Source organism: Nannobrachium achirus, assembly GCF_963921795.1.
Source record: "Nannobrachium achirus genome assembly, chromosome: 8".
Classification (NCBI taxonomy): domain Eukaryota; kingdom Metazoa; phylum Chordata; class Actinopteri; order Myctophiformes; family Myctophidae; genus Nannobrachium; species Nannobrachium achirus.
The window spans coordinates 43,511,539-43,538,133 of NC_137817.1; the positions used below are offsets into that span (position 1 = coordinate 43,511,539).

Here is a 26,595-nt window from a genome sequence, read left to right on the forward strand (position 1 = left end):
TGGTGAGTGAGACTTCATCCATCCTTTGTCATGTTAATGTGTTGTGTTAGAGATGTTAGCTATTCATAGTCATAAATGTTTTAGGGGTGTTGGATATTCATAGTCACATAAATGTTTTAGAGCCATGTAGTCATTTGAATCAATTAAACATGTTAGCCTTTCATTGTTAACATGCCTCCTTAACGCAACATAGCTACAGACATGACCCACCTGCACACAAATAAGAACACTGACACTGACACACTGACAGCATCATTGATGTTATATTGTACAGATTGAAATGATTGATTGTGTATTCCTCTATTTATATTGATATGGGTTTGGGCCAGACTGCAATTGTAGTGGAGATTGGAGAATACTTTTCAATTATGTTATGATTATTTAAATAATATTTTGCATTGCATGCACTTTTAAATTATTATTATTATTGATTTAAAGTTTGTTTAACTTGAGTACAGTTTGGCTAGTCTACCCACCTCTGAATGTAACTTTAATTCATACAATGGAATTAAAGAGTATTAGGAAGAAAAAAGCTAGCATTGTTTCAATACAGATTAAAAAAAAGACACATCTGTACTGACAAAAAATATTACTTGGTGAAATTAGGAATAAGCAAATAACAAACAAATTAAACAAACAAACAAAGGAAAATAACCAAATGGGCATTTCATTGCATGTACTAATATTGAAATGGATCACTCTTTTCATATGTGGAACTAAGACATTTAAAAATGTCGCTCTTACGAAGTGGTGTGTGGCAAGAATGAACATTAGTATTCACATAATCTAATTTAATTCATGATTATAAATTGTATTAAATCATTTAACTCATGTTAATGTCCTCATAATGATGTGTCCCCCCCCCCCCCCCCCATGCTTAAGGGTTGCAGACAAGGTTCCACCGCTACTGGTAGAGAGGAAAAGTGAGTGTTCATCATTTCTTCTATTAAACATTACAACCATAAGATAAATAGATACTGTGAGGCTGAATTGCACCTACTGTACATGAATATATACTGGGAGGTTGAATATACTAACCTGTTGCACATAGAACATACTGTGCAGATCATTACAAAAAGTTATACAGTAGCAGCAACCACTGGAAAAAAAGCTGTAGGTGTATACAATATACCAAACTTTATGCACATGTACATTTGAGAATGCTCTTATTTGAATTTGGGTCTTTTGCCTTTTGCACTCTTTCTACGTCATTATCTTTATTATTACTATATTTTTAGATTTTTTCTTTTGTCGTTTGCTTTTATTATATTGTTTGCTGTCATTATATATACCACGGCATTGTCTGAAGGATAAAAAAAAAAAAACGTAACTATAGAACAGTGAAGTCACTCACAACGTGACTCGAGTCATAACCCTAACCCTAACCCCAACACTGAGTCATCTTAAATCGTCTCATATAAGCACTGCGGTCCAAAAATAAACAAATGGTCTTTGCGATATTGTCGGCGAGGTGGCTCTGTATGGTTTATGATAGTCAGTCACTCATATTTGATAAAGCCTGTTTCTAGCGAAAATGTAACTAATTCGGCGACAGTAACATTATCGTTTTCTCACCATCAGTTGATTCTTCATATCCATATGAGTCAAACCGCTGAGATAATTTGTTTATAATTGGAAAATAGTTCTTATATGAAGCAATATGAAAAAGGTCTATGGGAATTCAGAATGGGGGAAGAAAACCGCAAACCACGTCACACTTACGTCACACTTACTAGAACAACCTTGAACCTTGAATCCTTGAACCTTGGACTCCTAGGAATGCTGGTTGTCTACCACAATAGCCCTTAAGATAGCTATCCAACGTTGAACCTTGAATCTGTCAGCAAAGGCATCAACTACATCTATTTAAGGCTTTCTCAAAGTAGGTGCCGTGATGCAAGTAGGGGTGCCTCAGAATACTGTGAAAATATTTGGAATTCATCAATCATCACTTTAGTTTAACCACTTGTACTTTGTAAAAAGGACCTGCGTTGCACTGTAACTTGGTGTAATCTTTTCTCAGCCTACTGTACACCAAGTCTCTTCACCAAAAATAGGCGATCTACAAGCTCACATCGTGAGGTTGTAGATCGGCTACTTTTGTTCCCCACAGAATTTTGATGCTGGGGTTTAAGTGGTTAAATGCCAAGTATAAAAGTTACGTTCAAGCTGTCCTAATGGGGGTGAAAAGATTCTCTGCGACAAAATGTTTGACATAAATGTAACGTATCAATTGGTTTGACAACCACTGATCCACTTGCAGTGTTAACTAAATATATTTACTTAAGTAAAATTAAGTAGGCTACTTAAATTTTGAGGTATTATTTTTTACTTGAGTATGTATTTCCAATTTTCAGTACTTTTACTTCTACACCACTACATGTTGGATCCAAATATTGTACATTTACTCCACTACATGCATTTGAAAACGAGTTAATAGTTACTTTGAAGATTCGGATTATTATTTCAAAACATAACATAACAAAACCACATCGCCCTATGCATTTCGGCTGTTATTTTCAAAAGATTTGTATACATTTGATACACGGGACATTCGGGACAATGAGTACTTTCTACTTTTCTGTACTTTAAGTACATTTTGATGCCAATACTTTTGTAATTTTACTCAAGGCAATTTTGAATTCCGAACTTTTACCTGTAACAGAGTGTACAGTATCTACATTGCAGAATCGATACGTTTTAGTAAAACACGCAAACACTTTCTCCACCACCACCACCGATCTGTTTGTCCGTCTACAGAAAAAAGCCGCCACCATGAGTACGGACGCCGAGATGGAGCAGTACGGCAAGGCCGCCCTTTACCTCCGTAAGCCGGAGAGGGAGAGGATGGAGGCTCAGGCCAAGCCCTTTGATGCCAAGACTGCAGCATTCGTGGCCGACAAGGCGGACTTATACCTCAAGTGTAAGATCCTGAAGAAAGACGGTGGCAAAGTCACCGTGCAAATGCTGAACCACCCCGATGAAACGCCTACTGGGGAGGTAGGTAGAGGTGGAGATGGATCTAAACTAATGTCACCTTCTTGAACTGAAATGCCTGCCCGAGGCTATTTGAAACTAATGGCCTAGGTTCTTTATTATTATTTTTTAGGAATATTATATTTTTGCTGTCAGCTCCTCATGACATGTCACTCTGTGGCACTGGCCACCTCTGGTAAAAAAAAAAGTGATAGAAATGTGCCATTGCCACTGGACACAATAACTATAAAGATAACTATAACTCTTTCAATATTGTGTTTTTTTTTAATAGTTGGTCTGAATGCTGCCATCCCATTCAAACGATTTGAAAACACACTTATATTAAATAACTAAACATATTTTTATGTTTATAGTTATACATTATTATAAACATTTTGGATGAAATGATTAAGAAATATCGTAGTTTTATAGTTTTGGATCAGTTTTTAAATTTTTCCTTAAAAAAAAAGAAGAAAAACAAGTTTTTAAGTGAGTGGTCAACCAGCGGTATTGCAGCTCATGCTCATACATAGTTAGTTACAGATGCTACATACATACACTCGGTCAAGCCCGCTCAAAAAAATTACGTAGGCCATTATTTTAAGAAGAAGTTGAAGATAAAATAGTGACACAGTGCAATTGCAAGACGTTCTAAAGTTGTGTTTTAATTTTTTTAGGAAAGAACTGTGCCTGAGAAAGATGTCTCCCCTATGAACCCTCCCAAGTATGACAAGATTGAGGACATGGCCATGATGACCCACCTCACAGAAGCCACCGTCCTGTATAACCTCAAAGATCGTTATGCAGCATGGATGATCTACGTAAGGTTTCCTACATGCTGAGAACAGTACAGTATTGCAACTGTCCATAACAAAGAAAGAGAAATACAGAGTTCAAGTTATATCATCAGGTGAAAACCAAATGCAAACAATCTCATGGTTGTCAACTTGCTCATTAGTTGATGCCACTTGCAACTTGAGACTGTAATCCCAGCAGGGTACATTTTTTGCCATTTTTGGACATACAAAATGAGCGGACAGTAATAACACCAGAAAGAGATAGGCCTGAATGGCCATAACAGGTCCTTAACTCTGAGAGTGTACAGGTCCATTTGGTTCCAACTTCCATTTGTACAATCTCAGAGTTGTGGGGGGTCCACTTGTACTAGTGGTATGACACAAGTACAGTGTCATACATATACTGAAGAAAACCTGGAGGCTTGACATTCAGTAATTGGGTATCATGATCAAAATAAGACATTTTAAATGGTGTGTAAAAAAGAAAATCTCAAATTTGCCACGGTCAAGGCCAAGTCTTTGTCACGGACACATTTGTCCGTGTACGGACATGTTGTTGACTCCTGTATCCCAGCTCTACGTGATCCCTCGTCCCAGATATGTGGCATGCTCAGCGCTATGTTGGGTTGTGTTAATGTTCTCTCTATATTGTGTGATTTTAATGTTCTCTCTCTCTTCTCCCCTTCAGACCTACTCTGGCTTGTTCTGTGCAACTGTGAACCCCTACAAGTGGCTCCCAGTGTACGACCAGGAGGTTGTCAATGCCTACAGGGGCAAGAAGCGTATTGAAGCTCCACCCCACATCTTCTCTGTCTCTGACAACGCCTATCAGTTCATGCTGATGGGTACGTACTCAGGACAACGTAAAACATACATAACTATAATGGTTTTGTGCCATATCCATGATTGATTGGTTCAGATACATGGTCAACTAAAATATTTTAAACCCCCAATAAAGCCTGATGGCTTGTTTACATTGGGGTCCTTTTGTAGTCCATTTGAGACATGAAATAACAAATATACACAGGACTATGCAAAAAATAAATAATATTGTATATAATAATAATGGTTGGATGGGATTTGTGGAGCTGCCTCTGGTGTTGTAATTGCGGCTAATAGTTTGCTTTCTTTTTTTTTTTACAGACAGAGAGAACCAGTCTGTCCTGATCACGTAAGTTTCCCATCTACTAGACATAAAAAAGAATGTTGTACACAAATTGACAAACTGCATTTCTCTGAATGTATGCTCTTCTAACCAGTGGAGAATCCGGTGCTGGAAAGACTGTGAACACCAAGCGTGTCATCCAGTACTTTGCAACAGCAGCTGCAAGTGGTGGAGGTGGTGATGCAGGAGGAGGAAGTAGCGGTAAAATCAAGGTATATATTAATATGTGTACAGGTTTTTAACTTTAACAAATAGGTGTGTTTTGAACATGAAACATTTAGATTCAATATAGTAATTCAATTTAAAATAAGTCTGACCAAATTTTTGTGATGTCTAAAACATTCTAGGGATCCCTGGAGGATCAGATTATTGCAGCCAATCCCTTGCTGGAGGCCTATGGTAATGCCAAGACTATTAGGAATGACAACTCCTCTCGCTTTGTAAGTGTAAACTTTTATGAGAAAACCTGCTCTTAATTCCACAGTGTAGAGAGGGATGCAACAAATTGTGCTATTATATCAAACAGGGTAAATTCATCAGGATTCATTTCGGCGGAACCGGTAAACTGTCCAGCGCTGATATTGAGACATGTAAGTATGACGTTCACAGATGAAACATTATATAGGCCTATGCCTTCAGTATTACATTTTGAGTTATGTAAATTATTATTATTATTATTATGAGTTACCGGTATGTACAACCCATATAGATCTGCTGGAGAAGTCCAGAGTGACCTACCAGCTTGCTGCAGAGAGAGGTTACCACATCTTCTTCCAGATGATGACCGACCACAAACCTGACATCATTGGTAAGTGGAACTGATGATGCTGCGAGAACCTAAAGCCCTTTTCGACAGCAGCTTTAGCACCACACCACACCACACTACACCACACCACACCACACCGCACCACATAAAAATATCTACATTTTCCATTACACAAAAGTACCCCTATCGTTAATAAACAAATTGTCCCTTTTAACTGTCATTATAATACAATATAAATTAGTATTAACTATCCTAAATTATAATACACTATAATGGATTATAACTGTGATTATAATACACTATAAAGTATTAATGTATTACTATGATAATTATAATACACTATAATAGATTATAATAGTGGTTATAACACAATAGAATCTATTATCATGTATTACAACTATATCCTGGTGGTCTAAATGAAAAGTCAGTGAGTGATCAGTCATTATGAAGTGTTTGGCCCTGTTTGGCCTAGCTCAGACCTACTCTAGAGTGGATACCTTTTAGTACCACGTTTAGTACCAACTTCACACCACTCTACCCAGGTCCTTGTAGTGGAAAACCTGGCACAAGATTCTTCATCAATGTTATTTTGTCGGGATTTATGCAGAAATACACCAGCTGCCAGGCTGACTTACCAGGGCGCAAAGCTTGCATATCGTCGTTGTCGGGTGAAAACCTTGTATGTCCAAAACCGTTAATTTTGCATTTATCATTTAAAAAATGATTTAAACTAGTGAAAACAGCCGATCTACAAGCACACAACGCCTCAGATTGATGAATCGGGCCCAATGTCACCCTGTTTTAGTCCCTTTTAAATGAATTACTGACGATGCAGTGAGAACATTAACACGTTGCAGTCCGAAATAGAATGGTGGTTGGTAGATTAGCCGTGAAATTTCTATTATTGTATTGTGATCTGAGACATAATATTATGTTTATAAACATGACCCCGCAGCCCCTCCATCTTGAACAGTGCCGCTGTTTTTTCTTTTTTTTCCCCCCCCAGGCCAGTAACTCACCATGATTTTCTCGATCTCCGTTGGGATAGAATGGGGGTTTTGGCCGATCGTCGATGTCCCCGTGCGTTTCGCGTGCGCGATCCTTTCACGTAAATGTCCCCGCAAATAGTCCATGTGTGACTGAAGAACAGAACTGAAAGGTTTCGCTAGCATAGCCCCAAGCATGGCTGCAGGAGGAGCTCGAGTGTGTAGACAGTAAACGGATGGGTGGAAGGTGCCTTGGAGAAGGAGAGGCGCTGACGTCACCTCTGCTTCATGCACGGTCTGCATGAGCTATCAGTGCACGAGTGGTGACTAGGGAAGGTTAGACGATCGCCGATTTTCGGATCAAAAGCTTTTATTCCGGTTTTAAAGACAAAGTCCGGGAATGTACGACGTGGCTGAGAGTCCCTGGGGGGATGTGCGATATAGTACGGTTTTAACATTAAGGGGCTCCCCTTGGCTTAGAAGGTGTTAATGAGTAAATAAAAACACATGTCACCCTGTTTTCATCCCTTTTCAGAGATGTGTCTGATCACAAACAACCCCTATGACTTCCCCCTCATCAGCATGGGTGTGATCGCTGTGCCCAGCATTGACGACAAGGCGGAGTTGGACGCTACTGATGTCAGTGGAAACAAACATTATCGTTTCATCTTTCTAATTTACTTGCTGTGCTACTGCAGTCAGTGTTGTTAATTTAATTCAATGTTTTCAGCCAAGGACCCCTTAGTTGAGAGAGAGAGAGATGAAGCAGAGACCCCCACTACATATTGTATAAAATTGTTTTGCAGCTTAAAAATGTTCATAGATTTTGTTAGACAGTGCAGACTTGTTGGATTAGTGTGTAGACACCACTTGTCTTGAACAATCAAAACTTAGTCTGCTCTTCTTTTCCCTCTACACCAAACCTCTTTGCCAAAAATAGCCGATCTACAAGTTCACAACTCCTCACAGAGCGAGGCGTTGTAAGCTTGTAGATCTGCTATTTTTCGTTATGTTCCTCTCAGAATAGGGATGCTGGGGTTCAAGTGGTTAATGTAAAAAAAAAAAAAAAAAAAAAAAATCCTATCAAATATTTGAAGACCCCATGTATCTAATGCTTAATCTGAATCTTTGGAACGGCATCTCTGCTCATTGACAACAGGAAGCCATTGAAATCCTGGGCTTCACCACAGAGGAGAGGAGTTATATCTACAAGTTCACCGGTGCAGTCATGCACCATGGAAACATGAAGTTCAAGCAGAAGCAGCGCGAGGAACAGGCAGAACCTGATGGCAGCGAGGGTAAGCTGCAGTGGTGTAAAGTAACTAAGTACTTTTACTTAAGTACTGTACTTAAGTACAGTTTTGAGGTATTTGTACTTTAATTGAGTTTTGAGGTATTTGTACTTTAATTGAGTATTTCCAATTTCCAATACTTTTACTTCTATTCCACTACATCTCAGATCCAAATATTTTACTTTTACTCCACTACAATTATTTGAAACTTTAGTTACTAGTTAGTTTGCAGATCTAAATTACAATATTATAAAACATACTTAAACCACTTAAGCCTGATTTTATACGGTGGCCATTTGAAAAAAGTAGATGTACAAGCTCACAACATTTTGTACTTTTACTTTTGGTAATTTAAGTACTTATTGATGCCAATACTTTCATACATTTACTCAAATACATTTTGAATTCTGGGCATTTACTTGTAACGGAGTACATCTAGAGTGCAGTATTGATACTTTTACTTAAAGGGGAAGACCACCCATTTTCAATATTGAAATATGTCATTAATATACCTGAGAGGAGTTGTGTGGAAATAGAAAAAAAGTCCCCCCCCCCCCCCCCCCCCTTCTGTGTTGCCTAGAACTGGAGGATTGATTTTGGGGTTTGTATTGTAAAGTACAACTTGATGACATCACACATTGTACTTTCCACCTCTGTTTATTACTGGCGCCAGCAGAGCGCGCAATGCAAGTACAGCTGCGTTCGGTTGCATAGGTAGGTAGGTAGGTCGGTAGCCGTGTGTGTTTAACACATAAATACAAACGGCTCATGGCGCGCTATGCTGTCGCACAAGTAGGCCATGTATGGCGTACTTTTCCACATGTATCGTATTTACTTGTTCTAAATTAACTATGCTAAATATAATTTTCAATATATTTCCATTACTTAATTGTCATTACTCCGACTATGTGGCTTAGGTTAGGGATAGGGTTAGTAATGGGGTGAGTCCGACCATCGCAACGTCGGCACCGTTCACCTTGCTTACTGTAAGTCGCTCTCTGGATTGCTAAAAGCCTAAATTGTCAATTGCAAATAACATTTCAGAGGCTGACAAGATTTCCTACCTGATGGGTCTGAACTCAGCAGAGATGCTTAAGGCATACTGCTACCCCAGAGTGAAAGTGGGAAACGAGTTTGTCACTAAGGGACAGACCCCGGCCCAGGTGAGTCATTTACATGATTTCCATGTTCTGATTTCATACACCTTTATATTCCCAACACAGCATACCACAAGAACTCTAATATCTTGAGTTGGGTCTTAAACCACCCTCTGTAATTAAAAGTATCCTCCAACATTATTCAAATGAATTTGTATGTATTTATTTAATATGTGAAGAAGAGCATACAAAACACATCACTCTGCAGAAACATGTGCAGTTCCTTGCATTTCTTTAACAGTATTGTTATACCAGTAAAAGAGAAAAGAAAAGAAAGCGCCCTACAACCCCTCCCGCTCACTCAGATCAGCTAGGGACGTTGTCAGTATCTTCTGAAGTGAAGGGATAGGTGCTGGGGGGGTTATAGAGTTGTACTCACCTTGGGGTGTCAGTCAAAACACGCAATGATGAGGCAAGTGATAGAGTATGACCATTTACTGATGGATTAGGGCAACAAACACACAGATATGCGCAGGTACAGTGTTGTTTGTGTGTGGTTCTGAAAATAATAAAGAATATACATGTATATACATATCAGTCATGTCTTATATCCTACTATACTGTGCCTAATAACATCAGTCACTAATATAATAATAAACAAATACAGTCAATAAACCAAGTTACTATAATCATACACTGATTTGTGACACAGTCAGTGGTTTCATACGAAACAACACGCAGTGTTAGAAACATGAAAGTTGTGAAAACTCAGCTATAAACTCGGCCATAATCAGTGAAACATGCAGTAAACGTGAAACACAACTTACAGTAGCTCAATGACGCACACAGGCACAAGAGATGAGAAAAAGAAATATAAAACAGAAAGTCTGTGTTCCCTCTTGGTCCAACAGCTTGTCTTTGTCTCTCTGAGTCTGGATGTTGATTAAAGCTACAGGTGTGGCCGCGCTCCCGTGCCGTGCCTGCGGGGTGTGCTCATGCATAGGGGTGTAACGATATAGTAACTGTATCGAAATATCGTTTTTAACTAAAATCGAATCGTATCGTTTTATTTTGTATCGTATCGAATCGGCAGTGCAAAGAATCGATTGTATCGATACTACCTACTTGTGCATTGTATTTAGCATTTTTAAGAAGAAAAAATGAAAAGGAGGGGTTTAATTACTTTTCCTTTCCATTTCTATCGATAAATGTGTGTAATCTCTGGGTTCATGTCAAGGTGCAGGTTTGTCAATATACTGTACAATGTCCATGTATTTGGCAGATAATCACTGTGTTTACTTATTTATATCCATAATAATACATGTTTCCCTTAAAAACCTGCACTATCCACACCTTTCACACAGATTTAAGGTCTTTGATAAATAGTTACTATATCGATTTTAAATCATTGAATCGAATCGTATCGTATCGCCATGAATGAACCAATATCGTCCATGTATCGTATCGTCAACCATGTATCGTGATATGTATCGAATCGCTATTAAAATGTATCGTTACACCCCTACATCATGCACGTGTGTCGGGAGCGTGCCTCCACACTTCTCAGGGTCTTTATTACATCTTCCCTAAAACACCCAAACTGGCTCCCAAACTGTGGAATGAACTCCCCATTGCAGTTAGAACTGCAGACTCACACCCAATCTTCCACTGTAACTTGAAGACTCGCCTTTACAGAATCCACCCTAGCCCGTAGCACTTGCCCTATAGCCTTCACAACCTCCCAGGCTTATGCAAAGGCTAATTTAGCTTTATTATGTAGACAGATGGCAGGTTAATTTGTCCTGACATCCTGTAGTTTCAATGAACAGATTATAGATGTTTTGAGATTAGACTGTTTAGACTGATGATAGGTTCTTGGTTGACCTATGATCCTAGATTACTATTGCTATGCATTTGATGTATTAGCCTGTGTTTTCCTTGCTTACTGTTAATTGTTCTGGATTAAGAATGTCCTAAATTGTAAACTGTGTAAATCACACCCCTAATAATAATGTTCCTATTTCCTTAGGTCAATAACGCAGTCGGTGCCTTGGCCAAGTCCATCTATGAGAAGGAGTTCTTGTGGATGGTCATTAGGATAAACGAGCAGCTGGACACCAAGCAGCAGAGAAACTACTTCATTGGAGTGCTGGACATCGCTGGATTTGAAATCTTTGATGTAAGCATGGACTTGTGTTTTAAAATGGAGACAAATAATTTTTACAAGAGACTGCAAGCTAATGTTTTTTTTTCTCCCACTCACAGTTCAACACCCTGGAGCAGCTGTGCATCAACTTCACCAACGAGAAACTGCAACAGTTTTTCAACCACACCATGTTTGTTCTGGAGCAAGAGGAGTACATGAAGGAGGGAATTCCCTGGGATCTCGTTGACTTCGGCATGGACTTGGCTGTCTGCATTGAGCTCATTGAGAAGGTATACAATTATTATTATATTTTATGTATACAATTAAATGTAAATATAAATTTCAGATACTCAGAGCACTGAGAGCAGGGATCTCCATATATGGGCATAAAAGGGATTCTGTTAGGGATCTCCATATATGGGCATAAAAGGGATTGTATCCCAGCTGATGCCCTGTTAGGAAAACCACACAAACAGAATCCATATATGGCCAAGACTGATGGCTCGACCTCGCCCTTTAGGGCAAGCTTTTCCGGCCTTAGGCGTCTTACTGGTAGTATGTTTTTTTTGTTGTTGATTTGTCTCTTTTGTCTCCTTTACAAAGCCCCTGGGCATCTTCTCCATCCTTGAAGAGCAGTGCATGTTCCCAAAGGCTACGGACAAAACCTTCCAAGAGAAGTTGCTCGACCAGCATCTTGGGAAGAACAAGGCCTTTGAGAAGCCAAAACCGGCCAAGGGCAAAGGCGAGGCCCACTTCTCCCTGGTCCACTACGCCGGAACCGTGGACTACAGCATCACAGGCTGGCTGGAGAAGAACAAGGACCCGCTTAACGACTCTGTGGTGCAGCTGTACCAGAAGTCTTCAGTGAAGCTGCTGTCCGTGTTCTACCCTCCTCCTGAGCCTGAAGGTATGTTTATTAATATAATATAATGTGTTCTATCCTCCTCCTGAGCCTGAAGGTACTACGTCACACCTTTGCCCTGCTCATATCTCCGCATCAGTATGACATCACACTGCTTGGTGTGTGCCGTCAGGGTCATTTGTGTACGGTGTGATGTCATACTGATGTCAGCAGTGTGATGTCATACTGATGTCAGCAGCTATGTCTCTATATATGGAGTTATATGTTGTTTGTGTCCAAATATGGGGCTTGTGAGGTCAGACTTAGTGAGATTCGTCGGTTATCTCCATATATGGAGGGAGAACCAGCTTATGAGCCGATGAGTTGTGTCAGAGTCGAGATCCTGCTTGCATCTAATCTGTCGGTAGATAATGCCGGTCTTATATAAGGGTCATTTGTGTACGGTGTGATGTCATACTGATGTCAGCAGTGTGATGTCATACTGATGTCAGCAGCTATGTCTCTATATATGGAGTTATATGTTGTTCGTGTCGAAATATGGGGCTTGTGAGGTCAGACTTAGTGAGATTCGTCGGTTATCTCCATATATGGAGGGATGTGTTGGTTATCTCCATATCTGGAGATTCAACCTTCAACGATTTTGACATCTTGTTACTAATCTGTCGGTAGATAATGCCGGTCTTATATAAGGGTCATTTGTGTACGGTGTGATGTCATACTGATGTCAGCAGTGTGACAGGAGATAAGCGACCAACGGTCGCTTATCTCCCGATTAGGGAGTCTTACTGGTATATATATATATATATATATATATAATATGTGGTATTTTTTATTATATTAAAACATTGGATGCCGTTGATATTAAACAATGATTTAAGTGGCAGGGTATGTTATTGTTTTTTCCTTATATTTCGGAGATTCGAAGTAATCTGAGTAAATGTAATGTAATGTAATTACAGTATTTCCGTTGTTTCCGCACAGTATTTTCTTTCACTCAACAGATCAGAAAAATTACAATCGCAGCCATCAGTGCTTTTGTAACGATCGAAGAGAAGGGCTCATTTTAAATGAACGTGATCTGGAGTTAGATTACGAGATAAATCCACTTTTGTGAATTTCATAACACTGGCCTGTATTGGAGAACTGGATTTCCTGATCACCTTATCTCCCGTTGCATTGCTGGAATTGGAGCTTTTCCGCAGCTGCCCCAGACAGCAAGCTACGATTTAATATAAAAACTCAAACGTGGCAAATGCGGCGTGTAACAACTTCTGGACGGGCGTCCGGTAAAAACTGAGGGATCGCTGCCAGTCAAAGTGACTACTGTGTGTCTGTGTTGCACTCGCGACAGAGGAACGGAATGGGGAGGCGGGGGAAGGGGTACTACGCAAACTGGTGTAGGAAGAGTGGCACGACAAGAATAAGAAGACTCATGATCCTAACAAATATAAACAGATAATACATTGTGTATAACTTATGATAACTCATGATTCTAACAAGTGTATAACTTATGATTCTGACAAATAAAAACAGTTGCTGGCGGCGGAGGAAAAAAGAAGAAAGGTGGCTCTATGCAGACTGTGTCTAGTGCTTTCAGGGTAAGAATATGTATTCATTATTATCAACATTATTAAATTATTGTATTCCTGTAAGAATGAAGCATTATTATTATTATCATCAACATTATATCCATGTCTTTTCATGTTGGAATAGACTATACGCACAGAAGCCATATTGGAGAGTAGTTGAGTCCACTTCCTTCAAAAGGTGTTATCAATGAAGCCAACTTGCACGATACTGTTTGACCAGAATGGAACAGAGCCTTCATTAGTATTATATTGGTAACACCAGTGAAGGAAGTGAGAAGGGAACCAAATTCTCTCCAAAATGGCTGCTGTGCATAGCCTATTAAACAATTTCTGTCTCACATGCTGTGAGCTTCGATCACCCATCTTTGAATGGCTGAAGATTAAAATAGGGCTTAAGTGGTTAATATAGTAATAGTGGAGGATATATTATATTGTATCACTTTTTACTAATAATTTATTAAGCCTAATTAAATTGTCTCTTTTATGTCTCAACAGGCGAACTTGGCGTTGCTGATGACCAACTTGCATCGCACGCATCCTCACTTTGTGCGTTGCCTGATTCCCAACGAGACCAAGACTCCTGGTAAACACACACACACACACACACACACACACACACACACACACACACACACACACACACACACACACACACACACACACACACACACACACACATTTATATTACATACTGCAGGTAAAGACAGAAAATAAACATTTAAACAATGATATGAGGTGTTCATTTAATGCCACTTTGGCCAGTTTCGTCCTAATAATAATGAACCAGTGTGTAACCATATTCTTTCTATTATAGTAATATTTTAACACCGTGTAATTGGATGAGTTTCAGGTGTACCGATCGTACTGGTGCACCAACCGATAGACAAACAAACCCAGTGCACAAAATGGGAGAAGAAGCCAATCAGACCGCTATGCTTGGCTTAGTGGATGGACATTTTTTATTCACACTTATACCATCATTTGGTTAATTAAAAAACAAAAACAAAACATCTTTACAGGCCTGATGGAGAACGCCCTGGTTATCCATCAGCTGAGGTGTAACGGTGTGCTGGAGGGCATCAGGATCTGCAGAAAGGGCTACCCCAGCAGAATCCCATATGCTGACTTCAAGCAGAGGTATCAATTCCTTTTCCTAGCAGCTTTTAGTTCCACACCTATTAACGGGGAGGCAGCAAAATGACCATGAACTTTTACAAAACAGGTACAAAGTACTGAATGCCAGCGCATGTCCCGAAGGCGCATTCATGGACAACAAGAAAGCCTCCGAGAAGCTGCTCGCGTCGCTTCCTGTCCCTGTTGATGAGTACAAGTTCGGACACACCAAGGTAAACACACTGGTTTAAAGATGCAGTGCCATGATTTTTTTCTTACCTAAAACATGATGATTAGGTATTATGATTATACTAGGAGGAAGATTAAAAAAGAAAGAAAGAAAAGAAAAAGAAAAAAGTGTAATGAAAGTGTTAAAATTTTGTTTTTATGTGGCTACACCCACCAGTTCATTAGGTATGCTTGGTTGTCAGGTGGGTGGGGCCCAGCTGAAGTTAGCCACACCCACAGTGTTGGGTGAATGGTAAAAGGGGAGGGGATGAGTATATGATGTCATTTAATCTGTTTTTCGACTGGGCCTTTTGACTAAGAGGCTTTCAGTTTTATGGAAGTAAACACAAATAAACAGGGAAGACAAATCTGCCCATTATAACCCCACCCGGTGGCATATTAGAACAATGTTAACTTCATAAACACATACAAATCAGAAAAAGTACAAGCGTATGGCACCACCTCTTTAACATTATCCAGAGAGGACTAAAAGTAGATGTTATGGTTGTTTAGTTACATTGTTTGTTACACTGTCTTCAAGACAGTTTTTTTTGTTCCAGTGTTTGTAACATATTGTGTTCAGCTGTTCTTTGTTTGTTTAGTTATACAGTGTTTGTGACATCGTATTCAGTAGATGTTATGATTGTTTAATTACAGTGTTTGTGACATTTTATTCAGTAGATATTACGACTGTTTAGTTACAGTGTTTGTAACATTGTATTCAGTAGATGTTACGGTTGTTTAGTTACAGTGTTTGTGACATTGTATCCAGGTGTTTAGTTACAGTGTTTGTAACATTGTGTTCAGGTGTTCTTCAGGTTGTTTAGTTAGAGTGTTTGTAACATTGTGTTCAGGTGTTCTTCAAAGCTGGTCTGCTGGGTGTCCTTGAGGAGATGCGAGATGAGAAGCTGTTCGCTCTGGTTACAATGACTCAGGCTCTCTCACGAGGTTTCCTCATGAGGAAAGAGTTTGTTAAGATGATGGAAAGGAGGTACTTTGAAAAAATCCTTTATTCAATATTTAGTGCCATTTGTAAGTAGGTACACTTACTGCATGTTCAATATGATTTTGTTATAATGTCAAACCACTATAATAACAGCATATACTTCTTCCAACACTGTCCACAATCATGACACACTTCAACCATTTATTTTCTTTTCATTTTTTTCATAGAGAGGCCGTTTTCACCATCCAATACAACATACGGTCGTTCATGAATGTCAAAACATGGCCATGGATGAAGGTCTACTACAAGATAAAGCCTCTCCTGCAGAGCGCTGAGATGGAGAAGGAGATGGCAAACCTGAAGGAGAACCATGATAAGTTGGTCTCTGACCATGCCACCGTCCTGGCCAAGAAGAAGGAACTAGAGGAGAAGTTGGTGGCAATGACCCAGGAGAGGAATAACCTCCAGACGGCAGCTTCATCAGTGAGTCCCTCAGATCACAAAGCTGTGCTTTTTTCACACCATTCTCCCTAAGAGGCTGTAGCCCTTTAACAGGCAACTGCAAAAGTGTATCTCTTCCAGAACAAATTCTGACATGTTTCCTCTCCCTCGTGTTTTGTTCCCTTTACTTTTTCCGTTGACCACAAGGGAGATGAGGCTCTGAACGATGCCGAGGAGAGATGCGAGGGTCTTATTAAAAGTAAGATCCAGTTGGAGGCAAAGCTCAAAGAGACGACAGAGAGACTGGAGGATGAGGAGGAGATCAATGCTGAGCTGACCGCCAAGAAAAGGAAACTGGAAGACGAATGCTCTGAGCTCAAGAAGGACATCGATGACCTGGAGCTGACCTTGGCCAAAGTGGAGAAGGAGAAGCACGCCACTGAAAACAAGGTTCATGATCACACTGCCCTGCTTGATCATACTATACTGTCACACAAAAACATCAAAAGTATAGCAGATCTACAAGCTTGCCAATCTGATATTTTTCTATGATTGGATGTGAATCCTGACAAGTAACTGTTTTGGACACGTGAGGTTTCCACCCGACAGAGAGCAACAACAATCTATTCCAAGACAACACTTTCTGTTCTGCTTATATCAGGTGAAGAACCTGATATAAGCCTTTCAGGAAGATATATTATTATTTATTAGTATTGTTTTTTATAATTTTTTAGGTGAAGAACCTGACCGAGGAGATGGCCTCCCAGGATGAAGGTCTTGCTAAGCTGACCAAGGAGAAGAAGGCCCTCCAAGAGTCCCACCAGCAGACCCTGGATGACCTGCAGGCAGAGGAAGACAAAGTCAACACTCTGACCAAGGCCAAGACCAAGCTGGAGCAGCAAGTTGACGACGTGAGTCCACAGAGTCAGTTTTGAACTTAGGCGGTATATGTTTATTGTCGTAGCAGAATAACAAGACAAATACATTGTTGCGCAGTTGGAGGGTTCTCTGGAGCAAGAGAAGAAACTCCGCATGGACCTGGAGAGAACCAAGAGGAAGCTGGAAGGTGATCTGAAACTGGCCCAGGAAGCCATCATGGACCTGGAGAACGACAAGCAACAGACTGACGAGAAGATGAAGAAGTAATGTGGACCAACAATAATAATAATAATAATAATAATAACGTTATGAAATAAAGCACCTTTCAGACGGGGGACTATTTAACACAGGTGTTACAATTACAATTTAGGCATTTAGCAGACGCTCTTAATCCAGAGTGACTTACAATAAGTAAGGTAATGCATCAAAACAATAAGCAAGCTAATACATCAATACATCAACATACATAAAAATGCTATCTAGCTTTCATGTATGGTCATTGGGGGAAGGCGAGTGCTACAGTAAGTGCTATGGGCCTAGGTGAAGTCTGAATAGGTGAGTCTTCAGGCCACGGCGGAAGCTAGGGAGTGAGTCTGTTGTTCTAAAAACTATCAGTAAAATATGCTGTTCTGTAATCCACAGGAAGGACTTTGAAGTCAGCCAGCTTCTGAGTAAGATTGAAGATGAACAATCATTGGGCGCTCAGCTGCAGAAGAAGATCAAAGAACTTCAGGTATTATTTTTTCTTCTTCTTTAGAATCATAATGATAATATAATGTAAATCCGGATTTTAATACGTCCATTGATTTGAAAAGGCTCGTATTGAAGAACTGGAGGAGGAGATTGAGGCAGAGCGCGCTGCTCGTGCCAAGGTGGAGAAGCAGAGAGCCGACCTCTCCAGGGAACTGGAGGAGATCAGCGAGAGGCTGGAGGAGGCCGGTGGAGCCACCGCCGCTCAGATCGAGATGAACAAGAAGCGCGAGGCCGAGTTCCAGAAGCTGCGACGTGACCTCGAAGAGTCCACCCTGCAGCACGAGGCCACCGCCTCCGCCCTCCGCAAGAAGCAGGCGGACAGCGTGGCAGAGCTGGGCGAGCAGATCGACAACCTGCAGCGCGTCAAGCAGAAACTTGAGAAGGAGAAGAGTGAATACAAGATGGAGATTGATGACCTGTCCAGCAACATGGAGGCCGTCGCTAAGGCAAAGGTACGAAGGAATGCCTTTGTATCGTATAATTCTTGACATAAGGCTCTTTACATTTTCATTTCGCCCTGAATAATTCAGAAAGGTCAATCGATGGCAATGACGCCCTAACTTACACACAGATCATCGCGATTGTATTTTTTCTTCTCCGCGTGAAAGAAAAGACTTGAAAACTTGAAGACCGTGAATCGGAACCCTTGCTCACACAATTGCGTCGATGATTGAATATGTCCAATGTTCATTTCCAGGGAAATCTTGAGAAGATGTGCCGCACCCTTGAGGACCAACTTAGTGAAATCAAGTCCAAGAGTGACGAGAACGTTCGCCAGATCAACGATATTGGAGCTCAGAGAGCGAGACTGTTGACAGAGAATGGTAAATGTCCATCTTACGGTCTATGTTGCCTGGTTTGTCGATGGTACTTGAGAAGATTTACCATAATTAGATATAATGCTTTCATCAATGCTTTGCTATTGATGATCTGTTTGAAATGTTTTAAACAAATAATTAAAATCTCCAATTAGGTGAGTTTGCTCGTCAACTTGAGGAGAAGGAAGCACTCGTCTCTCAGCTGACCAGAGGCAAGCAGGCCTTCACCCAGCAGATTGAGGAGTTGAAGAGACTCATTGAAGAGGAGGTTAAGGTAAGGAACAGTTGTTGTTTTTTTTGTCTTAGTTTTATATTGATTAATATTCAATCAATCAATCAATCAATCAATCAATCAATCAATCATTGTCACATCACATTACAGGTAATATATGTGTGTGTGCAGACCCATCATTGCAGTGAAGACAGAGAATAAGAGCATAAGAGAAGAGGGGGGAAAGGAGAGACATAAAGTGCATGATATGTAGCTAATCTGCGTAATACATTAAGGATGTATCTAAAGTGCAAAATAAAATAAAAGACGTGTGCAGAGAGAAGCTAAGTGGCAACAGGCTTCAGCTAACATTATTATTATTATTTATGTTGACAGGCAAAGAATGCCCTTGCCCATGCTGTGCAGTCGGCCCGCCATGACTGTGACCTCCTAAGAGAGCAGTTTGAGGAGGAGCAGGAAGCCAAGGCTGAGCTCCAGAGAGGAATGTCCAAGGCCAACGCTGAGGTGTCTCAGTGGAGGAGCAAGTATGAGACTGATGCTGTCCAACGCACTGAGGAGCTGGAGGAAGCCAAGTAAGTCACCAGTGTTTTAAACACCCTTTTGATCGGTGCTCCCGGAAGGAGCTAAGCTCCAACATCTGGCTTGCGTGGCCTATATCTGGCCTACATCTTGGCACAGTGCGCTCAAAGTTTGTTGTACGCCCAGGGTCACATTGGCCAAGCTTCGCGGGATGTGGAATGTATATATATTCCAATTATTGACATTTTGATATTTTTCTAAAACAAATTTCAAATTGCAGATGTACAAGCTCGCATCATGGCACAAAGTGACGCTCTGTTAGATTGTAGATCTGCTATTTTTGAATAGCCAACGTATGGTTAAAGTGGTTCAAATGAACTTGGTGCTACATCAAAAGCCCCCCCCCCCCTTCCCAAGGACCCCTGTGGGTCCCCGGACCCCACTTTGAGAACCAATGTTTTACACTGTCAGGTGCCCCTCACTATGCAAAATATTGCCCGTAATAATTTGGTTCCTTTTGACACTGACCAACAGGAAGAAGCTGGCCCAGCGTCTCCAGGAAGCAGAGGAGCAGATCGAGGCTGTGAATTCCAAGTGCGCCTCTCTGGAGAAGACCAAGCAGAGACTCCAGGGTGAAGTGGAAGACCTCATGATCGATGTGGAGAGGGCCAACGGTTTAGCCGCCAACCTCGACAAGAAGCAGAGGAACTTCGATAAGGTGCCTTTGACATTGAATAGTATATTAAAACCCAAATCATTCTTGCCTCCTTAAAGTGGGGTCATTACAAATGCTGTGCAGGTCCTTAAAGTGGGGTACATGATACATCTCATTAAAAATGCTGTGCAGGTCCTGGCAGAATGGAAACAGAAGCATGAAGAGGGTCAGTCAGAGTTGGAGGCAGCTCAGAAGGAGGCTCGTTCTCTCGGCACCGAGCTGTTCAAGATGAAGAACTCCTATGAGGAGTCTCTGGACCAACTGGAGACCATGAAGCGCGAGAACAAGAACCTGCAACGTGAGTCTTTCTCTACGTAATTCTTTTAAATGTTCAAGATCTTGTGGATCAGGCTACACCCAACTTTATTCAAATGCAAAACACTCGCTGAATGGAAAAAGTTCCCAATTCATTCTTTTCAATCGACTGCAGAGGAGATCTCAGACCTGACTGAACAGATGGGTGAGACTGGAAAGAGCATCCATGAGCTGGAGAAGTCCAAGAAACAGGTGGAGACAGAGAAGGCAGAGATCCAGACAGCCCTGGAGGAAGCGGAGGTAAAACCTTTCGGTCCTTGACGAACAAAGACATTTTCTGTATTTTAGATTTTGTTCGATACGTTTTATCATCAAGCAGCGTAGCAGTATATGATCGATGTTAACATTACAACCTTTGGATCCTGTGTTACATTTCAGGGTACTCTGGAGCACGAGGAGGGTAAAATTCTCCGTGTGCAGCTGGAGCTCAACCAGATCAAGAGCGAGGTGGACAGGAAGCTGGCGGAGAAGGACGAGGAAATGGAGCAGGTCAAGAGGAACAGCCAGAGGGTGATTGAATCCATGCAGAGCACCCTGGACTCTGAGGTCAGGAGCAGGAACGATGCCCTGAGGGTCAAGAAGAAGATGGAGGGAGACCTGAACGAGATGGAGGTCCAGCTGAGCCACGCCAACCGCCAGGCTGCTGAGGCCCAGAAGCAGCTGAGGGTCGTCCAGGGACAGCTCAAGGTGCAGGACACAGTAGTCAGACACATAGAACTTCCAGAAACTGAACCTATATATTTTTTTAAGGTCCTGCTTTTGATGTAGTACTAAACTTGAGTTCTGGGAACCTATGGGCTGGGCCAGCAGCGCTGATGCTTTTTTTGGGACCTTCCCGGTTAGGTCTGGTTATATGGAAATGTAAGCAGAACTTGGTCCCGGAACTTCACAGGTTCTTGAAAGTTCTTGCCTCTGGAAAGTTCTGGTTCTTTCTAGTTCTGGTTCGGCCCTGTAGTGGAAAAGGGGCTTTATATTCAAACAGTGGAACTGCAATCAAACAACTCACATTTTGATGTTTCTCTTAACGTGACCACCTCAAATGTGATTTCATTCAGGATGCCCAACTGCACCTTGACGACGCCGTCAGAGCTCAGGACGACCTGAAGGAGCAAGCCGCCATGGTGGACCGCAGGAATGGCCTCATGTTGGCTGAGATAGAGGAGCTGAGAGCGGCTCTGGAACAGACAGAGAGAGGCCGCAAACTGGCAGAGCAGGAACTGGTGGATGCCAGTGAGCGCGCTGGACTGTTGCACTCCCAGGTACGCAAGTCAATAGAAAACGTTCAGTGTTCCGAATAAACCAACATTTACACCATGCGTAATACTGGACTGTTTCACTCTCAGGTAATTAAGTCAAGTTTGAAGTTCACAATAAAACAACATTTACACCATGCTTACTTACACTGTTCAACTGAATCTTTGTTTTAGAACACAAGCCTTTTGAACACCAAGAAGAAGATTGAGACAGACCTGCTCCAGGTCCAAGGCGAGGTGGACGACAGTATTCAAGAAGCCAGGAATGCTGAGGAGAAGGCCAAGAAAGCCATCACTGATGTACGTTAGGATGCCCATTCCTTATCTATTAGATATCCTCACGTCATCGTTCAGGATTAAGTTTTGTCTGCTAAATGCCTAAATTGCCGTAAATTGTCATCATGCTTCATATTAACATATGATACAATCATATACATTAGGATGCCCTACCCTTATCTATTAGATATCCTCATGTCATCATGCTTCATATTAACATACAACACGATGCAACAATGGCTTTCCAGGCTGCCATGATGGCCGAGGAGCTGAAGAAGGAACAGGACACCAGTGCTCACCTGGAGAGGATGAAGAAGAACCTGGAGGTCACGGTGAAGGACCTGCAGCACCGTCTGGACGAGGCTGAGAACCTGGCCATGAAGGGAGGCAAGAAGCAGCTCCAGAAACTGGAGAGCAGGGTAAGATGTATGGTTCACTTCAACACAGCTTGTTGTCTTAGACTTAGACGATGAGATAAGACGAAATAACCTCATAACGTATTATTCAACTGTGAAGGTGCGTGAGCTGGAGGGAGAGGTTGACAGTGCACAGAGGGGCGGAGCGGATGCTATTAAAGGTGTCCGCAAGTACGAGAGGAAAGTGAAGGAGCTGACATACCAGGTACTGTTAAACCATTATCACTTTAATGACCATCATCATGCCTCTGACAAAGTTAATAGATTGGACGTACAACTAACGTTATGAATTCACTCTGACTTGAAGACTGAAGAGGACAAGAAGAACGTTGCCAGGCTTCAGGATCTGGTGGACAAGCTGCAGCTGAAGGTGAAGGGCTACAAGAGGCAGGCGGAGGAAGCGGTAAGACTAATAATATACATAATATACATGGTGATGAATTTACACGTGTGGCCATGTGCAACGCCTTGTGAGCTTGTAGATCATTTTAGGCATGCAACCAAGTGTAGAATCAGGCATTACGACGCCATCAAGGCCTGCGGAAAAACATTTGAGTTGACAAGATTTAGTCAACTAAAATCCAATATGATATTTATTCGGCTAAAACTAGACTAACACTAAAACATTTCAGATGACTAAAATATGACTAAAACTAAATGTAATTTCGTTGAAACGACAACGACTAAAACTAAATCAAAGATGATCTGTCGAAATTGACAATGTTTTGAACCATCTCTATTTGTAGGAGGAATCATCCAACTCTCATCTGACCAAGCTCAGGAAGGTTCAGCATGAGCTGGAAGAAGCGGAAGAGCGCGCCGACATCGCCGAATCCCAGGTCAACAAGATGAGAACTAAAAGTCGTGATGCCAAGGTAAACACATGTTCAATATTAAGATTTATTAAGATGATTATCTTTAACTGAGATTGAACAAAAGATTAGTGTTACATAATCTAATATTATATTCCCATTTTATTTTATATTTTTACAGGGAAAAGATGCTGCTGAATAAGTTCTCCAATTCAAGTCGACATGAAGAGTCATAAAATATGACTCATTGTATTCAATAAAGAAAGCAACTAAATATTTTGTTATTGTTTCTTGTATTCACTGCCTCATCAATCACTTTTAATTGTCAGGTTCGTCAGAGTATTCTGGTTCCAATTCACACACACACTATTTTGTAAACCCATTTCAAAGATAAATATAGCTGCAAGCAGCGATACTGGGGCCAAGTTATAGACTAAGGCACACAGAAAAAAAAACCTCTAAGCAATATGCACTATAAGCCATAGAAACATGGAAGATTGAACTTGAGAGAAAGAAGACCTAACCCTAACCTAACCTGACCTATACCTCAATCCACTTTCACCTACCTCCATTCACACCCACCCACCTCTAGCCACTTTCACCCATTTCCATCCACTCTCCCCACCTCCACCCACTTTCACCCATCTGCACCCACTTTAACCCACCGCCACCCACCTCCACTCCCTCTTACCTATTACACAATTACACTTATTACACCATTACACTATCACACCTATTACATTATTACACCTATTGCACTATTACAACTGTTACTTTTACACTTAGCCTACCAGTAAGACTCCCTAATCGGGAGATAAGCGACCGTCAGGTCGCAGCGTGATTTTAGGGCAAAATGTGTAGGAGCAGTGTTCAAAAATGTGGTTGAAAGAAATTGGCCTGATGGTGGCGCTGAGTGTAGACATAGTGTGTACCGATTTGTGTGATTTTTTTCTCCGGGGGTCCTTGGAGGTTGTAGTTTGGCAGGCAAGGAGTGTGTGTGCAAAATCTGGCATGGATCGGGGCAACGGTTGCGGAGATATGAGCAGGGCAAAAGTGTGACATGTGACGTGTGACAGACAGACTGACGGACTGACTGACGGACGGACTCACAGTTTGTGCAGGTTTTGATAGTAACTGCGACCTGACGGTCGCAATTACACCTATTACACCTTTACACCTATTACAGATTAGGTCTAATAGACAGATGTGTTCCACTTGAGTCAAGGCACATTTCTAAGCAAGTTGCATGGCTTCAGGCCAAACAAGGCATGACTTATGCCCGTTTGCTATTAGCGCAAATTGGAGTAAGATTGGTTTCAGTGATATTTGGACTAACCCTCCACATTATTGCAAAGTGTCTTGAAAATTTGACTTTGCATGTATGTGTTGTATGTGAATAAAACCTTATTCTTTCACCTACAAATGATCAGTTTTACTTCTCAATATCTATTGGTCCAAAGTTCATGTGAAAAGAGTTTTGTGCACATTGCGCGAAAATCCCAGGAGGAGATAGATTTGAACTGTTTTTCACATAATTCAAAATGGTGGGAGATCTAAAGGGCAGAGGTCATGAGTCAGTGTTAAAGTTGTTCGGCATGAGGAGACACATATGTGAGTTTCATGGCTGTAGCTCAAACAGGGCATGAGTTATACCTGTTCAAAGTTTGGACTTTCAATTGAATGCTTTGGCCAATGTTTGTGAATTTAATTTCAGAATTACAACACAGGCACGGCACGCACACCTTCTCACACCTGCCTTCTCATGCCGCAGCACCGTAAGGGTCCATTTGGTTCCATTTACACACTCTAAGAGTTACAGTGTAGGTGGGTAGGTAGGTAACTCAGTTACACACCTGTAAGGGGCCATTTGGAACACCCCCCAAGGACCTACGGGTCCCTGGCTGGACCACTCTTTAGCGCATTTTCCATAGGCCCCACACCACACCACTCCACACCACACCGCCCACTTGTGTCAGGTTTTTCCCTACAAGGAACTGGGTAGAGTGGTGTGAAAGTGGTACTAAACGAGGTACTATTTAGTATCCACTCAAGAGTGGGTCCGGGCTAGGCGAAGCGGTGCCTTAAAAGTGACGTACAGTATATGCGCTGCTGATACTGATTGGTCGGAGAATCTGGCTCACTGGCTGAGCTGTGTGTCTTCATAACAACTTGAGACAGATTTGAGTTTGCAGTCACGGCTGCAAATCAAATATAAAAGCAACACCTGTTTGTTTTATAGGCTATATCTGTTTATAAAGAGGTCGATTATAGGCAGAATTGTGTTCCCCAGCCCTAACCTCGCCCACCAGGCTTTCTACCCCAGTCCTGCAGTTGAGATTCCACGAAGCACCAAGAACATAACCAACACAAACAGCGGACAATCGGACATACATCTATCGTCGCGAGTCGAAATAAACAACGGCCAATGCGTCGGCCATCCGTTATTTTATAGAGATCTTTATATGGATCTTCTCAGTGAGATGTCTCCTTTGTCTCCTATCCTATCTATTCGTCTGTCATTCAATGTTATATGAGATACTTAAATGGTTTCCTGTGGAAATAAGCTTAGTCTTTTCATGGATCTCCTTTTAGTAGACCTTGTACCAGTGAACTGTTCCGTCATGAAACTGTACCTTTTCCTATGCAAACTTCTAATAAAGTCTTCAATCAATCAATCAATCAATCAATCAATCAATCAATCAATCAATCAATCAATCCTGTTAGTATTTGTAACTGCATGTGTTGAATGGGGAAAAGAATCTAAAGTACATGTACTGTAGCTGCGCTAGTAGCATATATGCTAGCGCAACTAGCCTCTACATTCTAGCATACTTCTTTGTGTAGTTTGGCCAATAAAGTTATTATTTGACTATGTTCACCCCGTTAGTCGTCGCTATAGTTGTCCACCTCATCTCTAAAAATAATTAGCGCAAGTTAGCTCCTCCGTTGTGTTTACAGAGAAAGATCCTATCCGTATGTTGAAAGGGGCGTCGATTCCTTTCGGGAGCGGATGGGCGGAGGGGAGGAGAGGGGGGGGGGGGTACTGTAGTGGAAAACCTACATATAAAATGCGGTGCGGTGCGGTGTCGTGCCGTGTCGTGTAGTGTCGGGATAAAAACTGGTATGGCTTTTGAGACCCACTGGTGTAGCAGGGGGTTTCCACACCTACCTACCTCTCTCTTCCAGAATGGAACAGAGGCTTC

The 26,595-nt window shown here is 41.4% G+C and overlaps 1 protein-coding gene across 1 annotated transcript; it reads left to right on the forward strand.

Annotated features, from left to right (window-relative positions):
• Positions 1-2,775: 2,775 nt before the first annotated feature.
• On the forward strand, positions 2,776-26,526 carry LOC308290131 (myosin heavy chain, fast skeletal muscle-like; the record flags this gene model as incomplete). The annotated part of the gene is made up of 39 exons (XM_080731906.1): positions 2,776-3,000; positions 3,654-3,797; positions 4,462-4,618; positions 4,917-4,944; positions 5,033-5,150; positions 5,286-5,378; positions 5,465-5,528; positions 5,648-5,746; positions 7,226-7,329; positions 7,850-7,988; positions 9,027-9,145; positions 11,109-11,258; positions 11,345-11,515; positions 11,829-12,132; positions 13,621-13,685; positions 14,172-14,259; positions 14,696-14,813; positions 14,899-15,022; positions 15,872-16,008; positions 16,191-16,446; positions 16,612-16,854; positions 17,139-17,315; positions 17,401-17,546; positions 17,926-18,016; positions 18,099-18,488; positions 18,734-18,860; positions 19,010-19,128; positions 19,462-19,658; positions 20,140-20,323; positions 20,453-20,618; positions 20,751-20,875; positions 21,014-21,322; positions 21,691-21,894; positions 22,063-22,188; positions 22,413-22,583; positions 22,681-22,785; positions 22,888-22,983; positions 23,327-23,455; positions 26,497-26,526. The coding sequence occupies 39 exons, from the start codon at positions 2,776-2,778 to the stop codon at positions 26,524-26,526; spliced, it is 5,838 nt and encodes a 1,945-aa protein (XP_080588032.1).
• Between the last annotated feature and the right edge of the window lie 69 nt (positions 26,527-26,595).